General features: G+C 39.6%; 1 protein-coding gene across 3 annotated transcripts in view; it reads left to right on the forward strand.

Annotated features, from left to right (window-relative positions):
• Nucleotides 1-15,472, forward strand: part of pcdh1a (protocadherin 1a) — an 84,759-nt gene that overhangs the window by 49,909 nt on the left and 19,378 nt on the right. For 2 of the 3 annotated variants that reach the window (XR_006927401.1, XM_046861924.1), the window contains exon 4: nucleotides 6,211-6,430. Coding sequence is in view for 2 of the 3 variants with exons in the window: in XM_046861924.1 (XP_046717880.1) it covers nucleotides 6,211-6,430 (220 nt within the window). In the remaining variant the exon portion in view is untranslated. Of the gene's footprint in view, nucleotides 1-6,210; nucleotides 6,431-15,472 lie in introns of those variants that run through there. The other variant, XM_046861925.1, reaches the window with a different exon arrangement.

Genomic DNA, 15,472 nt, shown 5'->3' on the forward strand with positions numbered 1-15,472 from the left:
GCTCATTAACACCCCTCTCAGAGCTAGTACTGCGAAATGCTCCAGATTCTGACCTCTCATCTGAAATATTTTTGTAATTGCACAGTAACAACTGTGTCAAAGACTTTAGAAAAAAGTAGGTGTAGAAATTGGTCGATAATTTAGTCACACAGCTGCCAACTTAAAAGTTGAAGAAGAAGAAAATGACGACCTCAGAGGTGGATGAGTTATTTATCATTTTTAAGACAATGGAGTCTGCTGACTGAAGGTGGATCAAGAGTGGAGCTGCTGGATTTCAGCGTATTGACTTTTTATAAGCAACGGTGTAATACCGACTGCTTAATGAGGGGCTGCAGTTTTTATCTATGAAACAACGTAAAGGCAGAGAGAAAGAAGGATTCAATGTGGATTTTATGTTCTGCCTAATTCCATCGATCGCCATTTATAAAAAAAATACAAATAAAAAATCTGTCAGTGGAAGGAGTCACACTGGGTTCATGCAGTCTAAGCTGATCATTGATTGTGGAAAGAAGCCTCAGGTTATTATTGTTATTTTTAATGTATATCGCATAGCCTTGGGTCTAGTTCTTGCTCACAGCTATTTGTTGATGCTCCCTAAAAGCTTGTTGATGGGAAGCGCTTTTCGATTTCTGCCTTGGTTAAGAGCGAAGGGTGTTTACTAGGGATGCACCGAATATTCGGCCGCCGAAAGACTTTGATCACCGAAAAAAAACGGCCGAAACAGTTTGTTGTGATGACGCAAACAGAAACCGCTGCCTGCACGTGCATGTCGGTGTGGACGTATTTCAGTATATCTGTGAAAGACCCACGGATAGCGGTGTGCAAAACATGTTATAGCAAAATTTCAAGATGGGGTGCGTCTGCAAAAACTTTCTCCACGTCGGGTTTAATTTATCACCTGAAATCCAAACATCCCGATCGCTATGCTGAATATAAGAGGAACGCGGCACAGAAAAGCAAAACCCCTCCGAGCATGTGCACTCCGTCTGTGGCGGACATTTTTGAAAAGGCAGGAAGTTTCCCAGTGATATTGTTGTATCTTTAAGCAGTTGCACTTTCTGAATGCACTTTGTTTTTATAAATGAACATATTTAATTTTACAACCTTTTAGCAGGCCATTATTATTGAAGTGCATTTAAGTTAAACATTTAAGTTTAAATTTTAAACTGTACTATACTTCATTATACTATAACGTACTATACTATATTATACTAAACTGTACTATACTATATTTCATTATACTATAACGTACTATACTATATTATACTAAACTGTACTATACTATATTTCATTATACTATAACGTACTATACTATATTATACTAAACTGTACTATACTATACTTCATTATACTTAATGTACTATACTATACTTCATTATACTTAATGTACTATACTATACTAAACTGTACTATACTATACTATCTTTATTATACTGTACTATAGTCAAGTCAAGTTTGTTTCTATAGCCCTTTTCACAACAGACATTGTCTTAAAGCAGCTTTACAGAAATCAACAGTCAAGGTGAACAGTGTGCATTTATCCCTAATGAGCAAGCCGTAGCTTTATCATACTATACTGTACTATACTATACTTCATCATACTATACTGTACTATACTATACTTTATCATACTGTACTATACTATACTTTATCATACTGTACTATACTATACTTCATCATACTGTACTGAACTATACTATACTTTATCATACTGTACTATACTATACTTTATCATACTATATGTACTATACTATACTTTATCATACTATACAGTACTATACTTTATCATACTATATGTACTATACTATACTTTATCATGCTATACAGTACTATACTATACTTTTCATACTGTACTATACTATACTTCATCATACTGTACTATACTATACTTCATCATACTATACTGTACTATACTATACTTTATCATACTGTACTATACTATACTTTATCATACTATATGTACTATACTATACTTTATCATACTATACAGTACTATACTTTATCATACTATATGTACTATACTATACTTTATCATGCTATACAGTACTATACTATACTTTATCATACTGTACTATACTACAGGGAGTGCAGAATTATTAGGCAAGTTGTATTTTTGAGGATTAATTTTATTTGAGGATTTAATTTGAACAACAACCATGTTCTCAATGAACACAAAAAACTCATTAATATCAAAGCTGAATATTTTTGGAAGTAGTTTTTAGTTTTAGCTATTTTAGGGGGATATCTGTGTGTGCAGGTGACTATTACTGTGCATAATTATTAGGCAACTTAACAAAAAACAAATTCATACCCATTTCAATTATTTATTTTTACCAGTGAAACCAATATAACATCTCAACATTCACAAATATACATTTCTGACATTCAAAACCAAACAAAAACAAATCAGTGACCAATATAGCCACCTTTCTTTGCAAGGACACTCAAAAGCCTGCCATCCATGGATTCTGTCAGTGTTTTGATCTGTTCACCATCAACATTGCGTGCAGCAGCAACCACAGCCTCCCAGACACTGTTCAGAGAGGTGTACTGTTTTCCTCCTTGTAAATCGCACATTTGATGATGGACCACAGGTTCTCAATGGGGTTCAGATCAGGTGAACAAGGAGGCCATATCATTAGATTTTCTTCTTTTATACCCTTTCTTGCCAGCCACGCTGTGGAGTACTTGGACGTGTGTGATGGAGCATTGTCCTGCATGAAAATCATGTTTTTCTTGAAGGATGCAGACTTCTTCCTGTACCACTGCTTGAAGAAGGTGTCTTCCAGAAACTGGCAGTAGGACTGGGAGTTCAGCTTGACTCCATCCTCAACCCGAAAAGGCCCCACAAGCTCATCTTTGATGATACCAGCCCAAACCAGTACTCCACCTCCACCTTGCTGGCGCCTGAGTCGGACTGGAGCTCTCTGCCCTTTACCAATCCAGCCACGGGCCCATCCATCTGGCCCATCAAGACTCACTCTCATTTCATCAGTCCATAAAACCTTAGAAAAATCAGTCTTGAGATATTTCTTGGCCCAGTCTTGACGTTTCAGCTTGTGTGTCTTGTTCAGTGGTGGTCGACTTTCTGCCTTTCTTACCTTGGCCATGTCTCTGAGTATTGCACACCTTGTGCTTTTGGGCACTCCAGTGATGTTGCAGCTCTGAAATATGGCCAAACTGGTGGCAAGTGGCATCTTGGCAGCTGCACGCTTGACTTTTCTCAGTTCACGGGCAGTTATTTTGCGCCTTGGTTTTCCACACGCTTCTTGCGACCCTGTTGACTATTTTGAATGAAACGCTTGATTGTTCGATGATCACGCTTCAGAAGCTTGGCTATTTTAAGACTGCTGCATCCCTCTGCAATATATCTCACTATTTTTGACTTTTCTGAGCCTGTCAAGTCCTTCTTTTGACCCATTTTGCCAAAGGAAAGGAAGTTGCCTAATAATTATGCACACCTGATATAGGGTATTGATGTCATTAGACCACACCCCTTCTCATTACAGAGATGCACATCACCTAATATGCTTAATTGGTAGTAGGCTTTCCAGCCTATACAGCTTGGAGTAAGACAACATGCATAACGAGGATGATGTGGTCAAAATACTCATTTGCCTAATAATTCTGCACTCCCTGTATACTTCATCATACTGTACTATACTATACTTCATCATACTGTACTATACTATACTTCATCATACTATACTGTACTATACTATACTTTATCATACTGTACTATACTATACTTCATCATACTGTACTGTACTATACTTTATCATACTGTACTATACTATACGTTATCATACTGTACTATACTACACTTCATCATACTGTACTGTACTATACTATACTTTATCATACTGTACTATACTATACTTTATCATACTATATGTACTATACTATACTTTATCATACTATACAGTACTATACTTTATCATACTATATGTACTATACTATACTTTATCATGCTATACAGTACTATACTATACTTCATCATACTGTACTATACTATACTTCATCATACTGTACTATACTATACTTCATCATACTATACTGTACTATACTATACTTTATCATACTGTACTATACTATATCATACTATATGTACTATACTATACTTTATCATACTATACAGTACTATACTTTATCATACTATATGTACTATACTATACTTTATCATGCTATACAGTACTATACTATACTTCATCATACTGTACTATACTATACTTCATCATACTGTACTATACTATACTTCATCATACTGTACTATACTATACTTCATCATACTATACTATACTATACTTCATCATACTATACTGTACTATACTATACTTTATCATACTGTACTATACTACACTTCATCATACTGTACTGTACTATACTATACTTTATCATACTATATGTACTATACTATACTTTATCATACTATACAGTACTATACTTTATCATACTATATGTACTATACTATACTTTATCATGCTATACAGTACTATACTATACTTTATCATACTGTACTATACTATACTTTATCATACTATATGTACTATACTATACTTTAGCATACTGTACTATACTATACTTTATCATACTATACAGTATTATACTTTATCATACTATATGACTATACTATACTATCATACTATACAGTACTATACTTTATCGTACTGCACTATACTATACTTTATCATACTATATGTACTATACTTTACTTTATCATACGATATGTACTATACTATACTTTATCATACTATACAGCACTATACTATACTTTATCATACTGTACTATACTATACTTTATCATACTGTACTATACTATACTATACTATACTATACTATACTATACTATACTATACTATACTATATGACTTTGTGCCTCCATCTTGCGCTAACAGTTTGGAGAGGAACTACATCTGGCTGTAAACTAGGAATCGAGCGAGTAAATTGGGGTGTGGTGAATAACCTAAAGCTACCTGATGGATTTCTGATACAGACACATGTTGCTCCACCGGTGGCAGCCTGGAAGCGTTCGCTCGCGTGCCCCCGTATTTGCGTTTCCTCGGGAAGCCGATATAATTACCGCGCAAGCAAAACGCTCTCCTGCGAGTTGCAGTGCTACTCGAGCCATGCACTGCAGAGCCGGAGGGAGCGCACGGCGCGCGAGCTGATGACTGATATGTGCGAGAGTGTGCGCGGTGGAGAGATACAGCACGTGAGCGAGTGCACCAGCAGCACATTTAATATGAACACATTAGGCAGGAAAAGCGGGAAGAGAAGGCGGGAACTGAGGAGAATGAGCAGACAAACAGATAAATAAATGATCAGATAAATAAATAAGCACCCAGGGGTGATGGAGGAGAAGGGAGGGAGGGAGGGAGAGGGGGACCAGAAGGAAGTTGGGAGCTGATGGTATCCTGTGTTTGGATAAACACACACACACACTCGCACACACACGCACAAAGCAGATTCTAGTTGACGCTGATGAAGAACATGCCGGTAATGGCACTCCTATATGTTTTAAATGGCTCCGTTAATGGAGCTTTTATATGGCCATCTTAATGGCTCTGATTCTTGCTTTGCTCTGATTCTTGCTCTGAAATGAATGTTTATTTGTGTGTATGTGTATGTGTGTGTGTGTGTGTGTGTGTGTGTGTGTGTGTGTGTGTGTGTGTGTTTGTGCTATTGATCCTCACCTACTCTCAGCATAATGGAAACTAATGCAGCATGGGGAAAAGAGTTTTTCTACAGGATCAGTGATTTCCACTGTTTTATGAGCTCCTCAGTGATATGTGTTTGTGCTAGCCTGTGTGCCAGTGTGTGTGTTTGTGCTAGCTTGTGTGTGTGTGTGTGTGTGTGTGTGTGTGTGTGTGTGTGTGTGTGTGTGTGAGTTTTATTTCTTTCTGTCTCACTGAAAGACGGAGGTCATCTTCACACTAATATCAATGAATTTAATTAGGGATTTTTCACACTGCCGAGCCGCACTGAGCCGTGTGTCAGGAGTACCCTTGGCTAACACCGAGGAAGGAAACACTTCCTCATTAGTTACCCCTCGAAAACATTTGCGCGGCCTGGAAAATAAGGCCCCGTGTCTCTCCAAGTGTGATATTACAAATTTGGTGATCAATTAGCCTAGTTAGGAGCCGGGAAGTTCGAATCAGGCCGTAATTAGCGCGCTGTGACCTGACGGCCCGCTCTTCTCTCGCTCCGCAGCTGCCGCACCGCAGAGTGACGTTCTCCACAGCCAATCCGGTGCCGGACACCCAGGACTCGTCACAGCAGAGTTACTATGACAGCGGCCTTGAGGAGTCGGAGACACCCAGCAGCAAGAGCTCGTCAGGGCCACGCCTCGGCCCCCTGGCACTGCCCGAGGAACACTACGAGAGGACCACGCCTGACGGCAGCATCGGAGAGATGGAGCACCCTGAAAATGGTGAGAGAGACAAAAAAAATAGACATATATATATATATATATATATATATATATATATATATATATATATATATATATACACATACCTCACTGTTCCATAAGAAGCAGAGAGTTAAGTTCGAGCCGCAGCTGTGCTGATACTCCAGCTGCTGTGAAGACTACCTTAGTTTACTGAACTGCTGCATCTTCTTCACTGCTCATACATTTCATTATTAGATGAGAAACAGAGACATAAAAAGACAGAGAGAAGCAGCTAGACAGACAGATATATACATGTGTACATGGACAAAAAGCAGATCGAAAGACAGATGGATTGATTGATTAAGAGAAAGAGGCAGATAGACAGACAAGCAGCTATATATGCATATAACATACAAATAAATACACAAATAGATAGATAGATAGACAGACAGACAGACAGACAGACAGACAGACAGACAGACAGACAGACAGACAGACAGACAGATAGATAGATAGATGCAGACGATACTCAAGAAGCTTCATAGCTGCAGTGAGAGTTTTTTTTTTCTCTCTTTCACCTCCAATTTATTTTTGTTGTTTTTCCGACACGCTGTTCTGCTCGAGCTGCTTTCCTGATGAAGGTGATGAGTTTTCTCGGTTCTAACACTCACCTCTGTATGAACATGATGTCAGCATCCCCGCAGTAGCAGTGTCTTGTGCGTGCGCGTGTGAGTGCGCGTATGCGCGTGTGCCAGGTGTTAGCCGCAGTCCATGCGCTCTCCATCAGTAGGCGCTCCATCTCCACGCCAAATCCGTCTTAATGGCTCCCTCACAGCAACACGCTAATTAAAACCTCCGGCTAATGGAGCTTTTGGACTGCAGATAACGCTGCAGTGTGAGCGTCCAGTCCTCAGCCTGCTGCCCACACAAACACTTGTTTTGTGTTTCTGTGGGGCCGACTGCCTGCTCGACAAAGTGTGGCTCATTCTCTCATTCTTTCTCTCTTTCTGCCCCCTCCCACTTTCTACAAAAGCCTCCCGTGTTTACCGTCTTTAATAGAGCGCATTTTTCTACAGTCCGTCTCCTCAGAAGAATTGTCCTGACAGCTGCTTTCCACACCTAATATATTCCTGAAATTATCTTCTGTACAATTTCATCTCCATTACCGACCGCTGCCTTTTCTGATACCGTTTACGTTTGTCGCGCTTTATTGTTAGCATGGCAGGGTTTAATCATTTCCTGGAGTCTTGCTAGGATATGGCGAGCGCTGTTTATAGCGCCTCAACTCCGTGAAAGTGGACTGCTCCCTACATGTCGTGTTTTATTTAACACGCTTGGTAGAACGCGGCATCCCGCTGCCACCACCAAACACTACACAAGAAAACACACACACACACACACACACACACACAGCTTCATGTTTTCCAATTCCCAGTGCTATTCTGTGCCACCTATAATTTATTATTATGTTTTTGTCCAACGTTGGTCATGACACATAAACTGGCACGATCATGCTAAGAAAAACAGCGCTCATGCTAACTCAATTCATGTAGCTAACTTAGAATTAACTGAGTAAAGCTGAGTAAAGGATTGTGTGTATAATATAAAGTGATAAACAGGAATGAAGGAAATGTAATTCGTTACTATAGTTAAGTAGCTTTTTTGCGGCTCTGTACTTTACTAAATCGTTTTTATTCCGAGCGACTTTTTTTTTAACTTCACTACATTTCACAAATATTCTACTTTTTACTCAACTACATTTTGCGAAATCAGTCGTTCCTTTTTTATTTATGAGTAGATAAAAACGTAACTGGCACGCAGTGAAGCCACCAATCAGGGTCGATTGTTTTAAACCTGTTTTGACCACAGCTTTGGTGGTGTCTATTTATCACCAACATACAGTTCAGCATCGGTTCAACAGTTCACATTGGACTCGTGAGCATTTGAATGGATATCAATCAGTGTTTGACTCATTAATATCATTCTATTAATAGATCGAGTGATCTAGAGTGATCTAGAGTAAGCAAAAAATCTTGTGACAAAAATAATAATAGGAACATTATAGCTGTAATAAATCATAGTACTTTGGATACTTAAGTACATTTGAAGGCAAATACCTTTTGACTTTTAGTCAAGTGAAAGTTTAAAGGGAGCATTTTTACTGTTACAGGAGGAATATTTTAGAAAATAAATCTCTACTTTTACTCACCTACATGGTTTGTGTGCTTCATCCACCACTTTTTATTATTAATGAGGGATAGATAAAAAGATAGATAGATAGATAGATAGATAGATAGATAGATAGATAGATAGATAGATAGATAGATAGATAGATAGATAGATAGATAGATAGATAGAAACATGAACATGCAGGATAAAGCTAGCTGTTGGTGACATTGAGATGTGCTGGCGGTTCCATATCACCTTATGATTGGGGTTTGTATCAGCAGTCATGGCAGCATCTTTGATTATGACAGAGTTTAAACTCAAAGCAAGCGACGCTGACAGGATGGTGGAAATCCCCCCCTTCGGCAGAGCACCTACGCCGGCTGGACGAGGAAAAGAACCTCTCCAGACCTAATTAAAGCATTCCTTTCACCACAGGGAGACGGAGGAAGCCCTCGCTGACAGACAAATGGAAATGTAGGACAACGAGAAGCTTCGCCGTCGCTCTACCTATCACCTGTAGAAGCCCCTTCACCTGTTTATTTGTTAGACGGGGGGTATGAGTGGAAGCATGACAGGAGGCCCTGGCAGGCTCTTTTCTTGTTGATGATTGACTTATACAGTGCTGGGGAAGTGAGGGGGAGGGGTTGAGTCACGGTGTGTTAAAAGAAGCTTGAAAGTAGCGCGCAATGCCAAAAGGTCCTGTAGCACAAGCTGTGGACTTTATGTGACCTTCGTTTTCTCCATACATGCTCACCTTTGGACACAAAGCAGGTGTGTTTTTTTCATCTTTTTTTAACTGACAAATGCTTTCTGTTAGGTGATTTTTCTGTTGAACTTTTGGTGTGTTCTACACAGAGGTTGGCAAATTGTACATTTATTAGCTTAGTTCCTCCAGTTTGCTGCCCAGTCCTTTGTTCCTGTCCCTGGTTGCTCAGGGACCTGACTCGTTAGGATGAACTGTAGTATCTTTAGTAACGATAATGTGAAAATGTATGCCAAGCTAGTAAGCTAATTAAAAGCATGAATACAAACTAAGATAGGAGTTCATGATCACGTTTGACAGAGTCAAAAAAATAATGGTTTCACGCATGAAGAAATTAGTCGAGTCTAGCGCCGAGATTTTTATCCACCACATTCTCCAGCTCCTCTTGGGGTTCCCCAGACGTTCCCAAGGCAACTGTGATATAATTCTTCAGCTCGTCTTGAGCCTTCATAAACTGGAAGGTGTCCGATACATCTCTACTGTGAGTTGGAGCATCTTATAAGATCTATTTCCAATCCGTCTAAACTTGGTCCTTTCAATTCTCATGAGCTCAGAAAAGATAGTCTCTGGGATTGTTAAGATCCTCGCCTTTTCTAAGTGTTTTCGATCACTAAATTCATTAACTTCGAAATTTAGAAGCTTGTATTATAGATAAAGCATAACCGTGAGGAAGGTCATGTTTAAAGTGTAAAGTTGTAAAAATTTGGGGTTGTAAAAGTCAATATCGATAAATTTTTTTTCTTTATTTTTCTGTTTTCTGGGCAACTATGAATTACGGAGACTAATAACCCGGACATGAAATCTGCTTGTCCCCAGAGCCCAGTCTACTAATTTGTCCAACTTGCTTCGGTACAGTATATCAATAGTAGTTTAATCTGCAAGCATTTCAGGTCTGCACTGGGGCATAACAGCAACAAGATTTGTATGTAGGTATCGAGGCTGTTGGCATGTTGTAGGACTAAAGGAATTCATTAACTGCTAAATGGACTCCATCCATCATAAAGTTCACTCACTACTCTTGACAAGTCAGCTAATACTGAATACAAATGCGTTCTAGGGTGATGGAGGTAGATTTGCTGCCACCATTAATAATACCGATATCTCGACTTCGACACGATGGGAGCGTGATGTAAAATGGAAATCAACAGAACATTAATCTCCTAATCATTTCTGAAAAATGTTCCATAAATCATCGATTCCTATTGGCTCCTTTAAATCCGTGACAGTTTTCCTGCGACTCTAATCAGATGCCATTGGCTCTGATATCGAGATGCATCAGGAGGACATCGATTAGCTGGATTAAAGACGATGGTTGGAATTAAACTCAGCTGGAAAGTAGCTCTTCGTGGCAACAACCGGTTAATCCTGCTGTCAGCAATTATACAGACTTATATAGGCCTGAAATTACAGATCAATGACATTTGATCAATGAAGAATAAAAAAGCAAACAAAACTGTAACGAGTTTCCATCGATTCATTGGGCAGTGTAGCTTTAAAAACATTTGAAATCTCATTTGGAGAAAGCGAGCCATGACAGACATCCGCTAATTACAGGAGCATTTTAATGTAATGCAGAAAATACAGTTTTGTACAGTAGTTGAGATTTGTGTTAGTAACCAACTATAGTTTAGGTCATAGTTCTGAAAGCAATTAATAACATTTCTATGGCTAAGTTTGCGATACTCATTTGGCAGGATGTTTTCTGTTTTTTCTTCCCACAGCAATTTGCAAGTGAAGAAAAATACAATCCAAGCAGAGAGCTGAGCAGTTGAAGGTTAATGACCTTGCTCAACAGACCAACGCTGATATTATGGGATTTCAATTCACAGCATTCTACTCAGTTGAACAGAATCCTAAGCACCAAGCTGCCACTGGCACACTGTATGGAAAAAAAAGAGTCATAAACGCCTCTTTAACTTGCTAACATTTAAAAAAACAATTTAATGTAAGACATTTTTAAGAGTATCTCTCTGAATTTCAAGGTGATGATCATTTCCAGATAAGACCAGTTTTATCAAAAAATCTTTTTTTCAAATCAAGTTCGCTTTGTAATTCTAAGACATGGCCCCACGTGGAACGCATAAAAAAAAAAAAAAGATCCCAGAGCCTTCAAAGTAGAAGATCGGCAAAGGAAAGCCTCTGATCTTGAGCCAGCAGAGGAAGCAGTTCAAACTTCAGATGCATGTATGATCTCTGCATAGAAGGAAGCATAATGGCCTACACCAGACTAACCTTGGTGAACCTCCTGTTTACTTGTCCTTGGTATACCTGGTCATTTACTAAATGTCCTTGATCACTTAGGATATAACCTTGGTGTATTTGGTGTATTTGGTCTTTGGGGAAGTGGGAGCTCAGTGGTTACGGCTCTGGGTTACTGATCGGAGGGTTCAAGCCCCGGTATCGCTAAGCTGCCACTCTTGGGGCCCTTGAGCAAGGCTCTTAATCCTCTGTGATCCAGGAGTATCATGGCTGACCCTGCGCTCTGTCCCCAGTTTTCCTTTGGGATATACGAAGAAAATTTTTTTTCACTGCCCTGTAATTATTTGTGACAAATAAATGCATCTTATCTTATTGACCATATGACCTTGGTGTACTTGGTCATTTTTTTTTGCTTTTATAGTTTTTGAAATACTCTATTCGGTCGCTTAATATATACCCCTAGTGTGCTTGGCCATTGATGTGTTTGGTGCAGTTGGTCATGTACTGTATGTCTCTGCTGTATGGCCTTATTGCCCTTGGTGTACTTGTCTGTAGTAAACTTGGTCACTTGCTGCACTATATGGCAGAATCAGAATCAGGTTTATTGGTCAAGTGTGTTGACACACACACACAAGGGATTCGGTTCGGTTCCAGTAGCCTTATTGTCCTTTGTGTACTGTAGCTCCTGACATCAGTGGACGTTGTGGCCTGTGCACTCTGTTCATGTTGTATCTAGTGCAGCCTTTATTCGGTGCACTCGGTGTTAGTTGTAGCACGGGGCCTCTGTGACTGATAGTGTCATCGCTCTCTGCTCTATGTTACAGCAGTATTTACCCCACGGCCATTCTGAGGTTAGTGCATCCAAACAGGCGACACGATCCGACGTGCGGAAACATCCGAGCCGCCACATCACAGATAAGCCTTACAGGCTGTTACCATAGTAGCGACGTGATCGCCCTTTGATCCTGGATCAGATTGATGTATGACGGTGTACCGTAGAGAGCCAGGGGGATTCAGGTGGAGGGGGTGGAAAGGGGTGACATCTCATACACACAGAAAATCTCTCTGTTTCGCAGTGTCTCTGTGTCTCTCTGCTGTTTAAATCCTTTAAACATTCATCCGCTGTCCCTCCCTCACTTCCATTCCCTCCCTCGCTTATTTCTCTTTCTCTCGGGCCTCTCTCAGGTGTGTTTATTTCTCCTCACTCTTCTCTCTCTCCCCCCGCCTGCCTTTCACTCTATCATACAGCACATACAGTATACAACATCTTTCCGCTTCTTTCGCTTTCTCATTCAGAAGTCTGTCTGTGTCTCTCTGTCATTCTGTCTCACACACGTCTTTTACATTTCACTCGTGCATCTCTTGCCGTCTTTGATTGTCTCCCATCTCTCTTTTTCTTTTACCTTCCACGTCTGGTAGCATCTCCCCGCGCTCTACCTTTCTTTCCCTCAGTACTGTATATCACAGTGCTTTGTCTTTTTATTCCTTGCATCTCTTTTCTACCCCTGCCTCATTATCTCTGTCCTGTTGGCTCGCACGTTTTCTCCCTCTCTTTTCCCCTGTCTCATATTCTCTTTGATTCTGTCTTGCTCTTTCTGTCTATTTTTCCCTAATGTTAATGTTGTTTCCTCCTTCTACTCTCTCTCTCTCTCTCTCTTTCTCTCTCTCTCTCTCTCTCTCTCTCTCTCTCTCTCTCGCTCTCTCTCTCTCTCTCTCTCTCTCATAACCCCACCTCTTTCCTTCGTACTGTCTGTCTGTCTATCTGTCTGTCTTTTTCTCTGTCACAATATTTGGCTTCTTTATTGTATTATTTCTTATGCTAATCTCTCTCTCTCTCTCTCTCTCTCTCTCTCTCTCTCTCTCTCTCTCTCTCTTACTCCCTCTCCCGCTCTCAACATTTTCCTTTCTCTCTCTTCATGCTACCTTTTGATAACATACTCATTTTTTCCTTAAACATACACCTTGCCTTTTTTCTAATCATCAGTTTATCATTTTGTCTCTCACAAATATGATCGCACTCTCTCTTTTATTTTCTCTCCACCTATCTTTTGCTCGCTATCAGTTACACCCCCCCACCACACACACACACACACACACACAGTCTCTCCCTCTCTTTCTCCCTCACCCATACTGTTTCCTCCAAAGCATTGTCCAAAGTCTCGCTGATATTCACACTACTCTATTCGATTCTCATGTAACACGATCTGTCACTATTGATTTCTGCAGGTCTCTATTAGGGGCTCATGCATTAGCTGTGCCTTTTTTTTTCTTCATCCTTTCCTTTTTCTTATCCTCCTCTCTGCTAGGCTGTGTCTCACTTCGCCTCTCCCGTTCGTTCGCCCGTGCTCGTGCCCCAAGCTCAACGCTGCAAACACATTATTCCGCACCAGTCTTGGCCGTGATCGTTCTTTAATCACTATTTAATGATTCGCTAATGAAATCTAACACCACGCTAAACGTTCATGAGCTTCGCACCATACGAATATTAAGTCTGTAAAATGGGAGGTTAACTTAGATTTTTTTTCCAAACACAGGCAGAACCCTCTATTAGCGAATCCGTGTTTATGAACATTTCACAGCTCCACGTAACGAATTTAGTGAAACCTCTTCCCAGAAGAGTGGAGGGAATTATAGGATTCGGGACTAAATGTGGAGAATGTTTTGGCAATATTGTGTATGCTATAGGGATATAGGGCTGTCAAAATCAACGCATTAATAACGCAAATTTGTTTTAACGGCACTAATTTTATTAATGCACAATTGAAGCAGAATTTTTTATTACAAATATAAATAAATAAATATAAAAGTAAAGATCAAAACCTTCAACCCAACACTTATTCATAACGTCCTTTCTCTACTCGGATATAAAAATAAATAAATAAACAAGCACCAAAATCCGCCATGATGCAAATGTCCGGCAAATAAAACTGTCCGTGTGGAAACATAGCAAAAGTTCCGTTTGGTGTCCTGATGATTTGCGTCATTCAAAACACCACAATTACTTGTACACGAATATTTTGTCTTCATGCTCTTTGTTGAGTTTCACTAATAATAAACACACATTTGCATTAAGCAGCGATATTTGTCCATATCCATGTTAATTAGAGAAAAAAACTTGAAAAGTATTAATTTCAGGTCCATTCAGAACAGATAAAAATGTGCGATTAAGTTTTGATTAATTATGAGTCAACTCATGAAAATCGTGCGATTAATCGCGATTAAATATTTTAATCAAATTCCATCCATAAATATGAACTAAACGTTAACAGAAAATGCACCACATGATATAAATGTTAAATTAAAATAACGATGTGGTTTGTGAAGCCGTCCCTGTCTATAAGCTGTTACTATGGATACACTCAAGTGCATTAGAACCAGAGCATTAATATTAACCTGTGTTTTGATGTTCTGCTGTAACAGAACATTAATCAACACCTCAAATATTTACGGGTGCTCTTTTAGATGTTTGCATTTACATTATATAGACAAAGGTATTGGGACACCAGACTTTTCCAGCCATACCTGATTTCTTTCCCAAATTGTTAACACACAGACACAATTGTGTCGAATGTCTATGGATGAGGTAGAATTTAATTGGTTTCTCACCTGAACTGGAAGATACAAACCAGTTGCCTCTGTACACAAAGCCAGCTCCATGAAAATATGCTTTGCATGGGTTGTAGTGGAAGATCTTGAGTGGCTGCAAACACCTTTGGAATGAATTGGAACCCCAGGCCCCCTCACCTCACCCACATCGGTACCTGACTTTACTGACACCCTTGTGTCTGAAGAAGCTCAAATCTCCACACTCCAAAATCTTGTGGAACATCTTCCCAGAAGAATGGCAGTTATTATATCATCTAATGGGAAATGTGGAATGGGATCCTTGAAAAGCACATACCAATCTTTTGGTGAGGTGTCCATAAACTTTTGTCCATATAGTGTACATT

The sequence above is a fragment of the Silurus meridionalis genome, chromosome 11 (assembly GCF_014805685.1).
Source record: "Silurus meridionalis isolate SWU-2019-XX chromosome 11, ASM1480568v1, whole genome shotgun sequence".
Lineage (NCBI taxonomy): Eukaryota > Metazoa > Chordata > Actinopteri > Siluriformes > Siluridae > Silurus > Silurus meridionalis.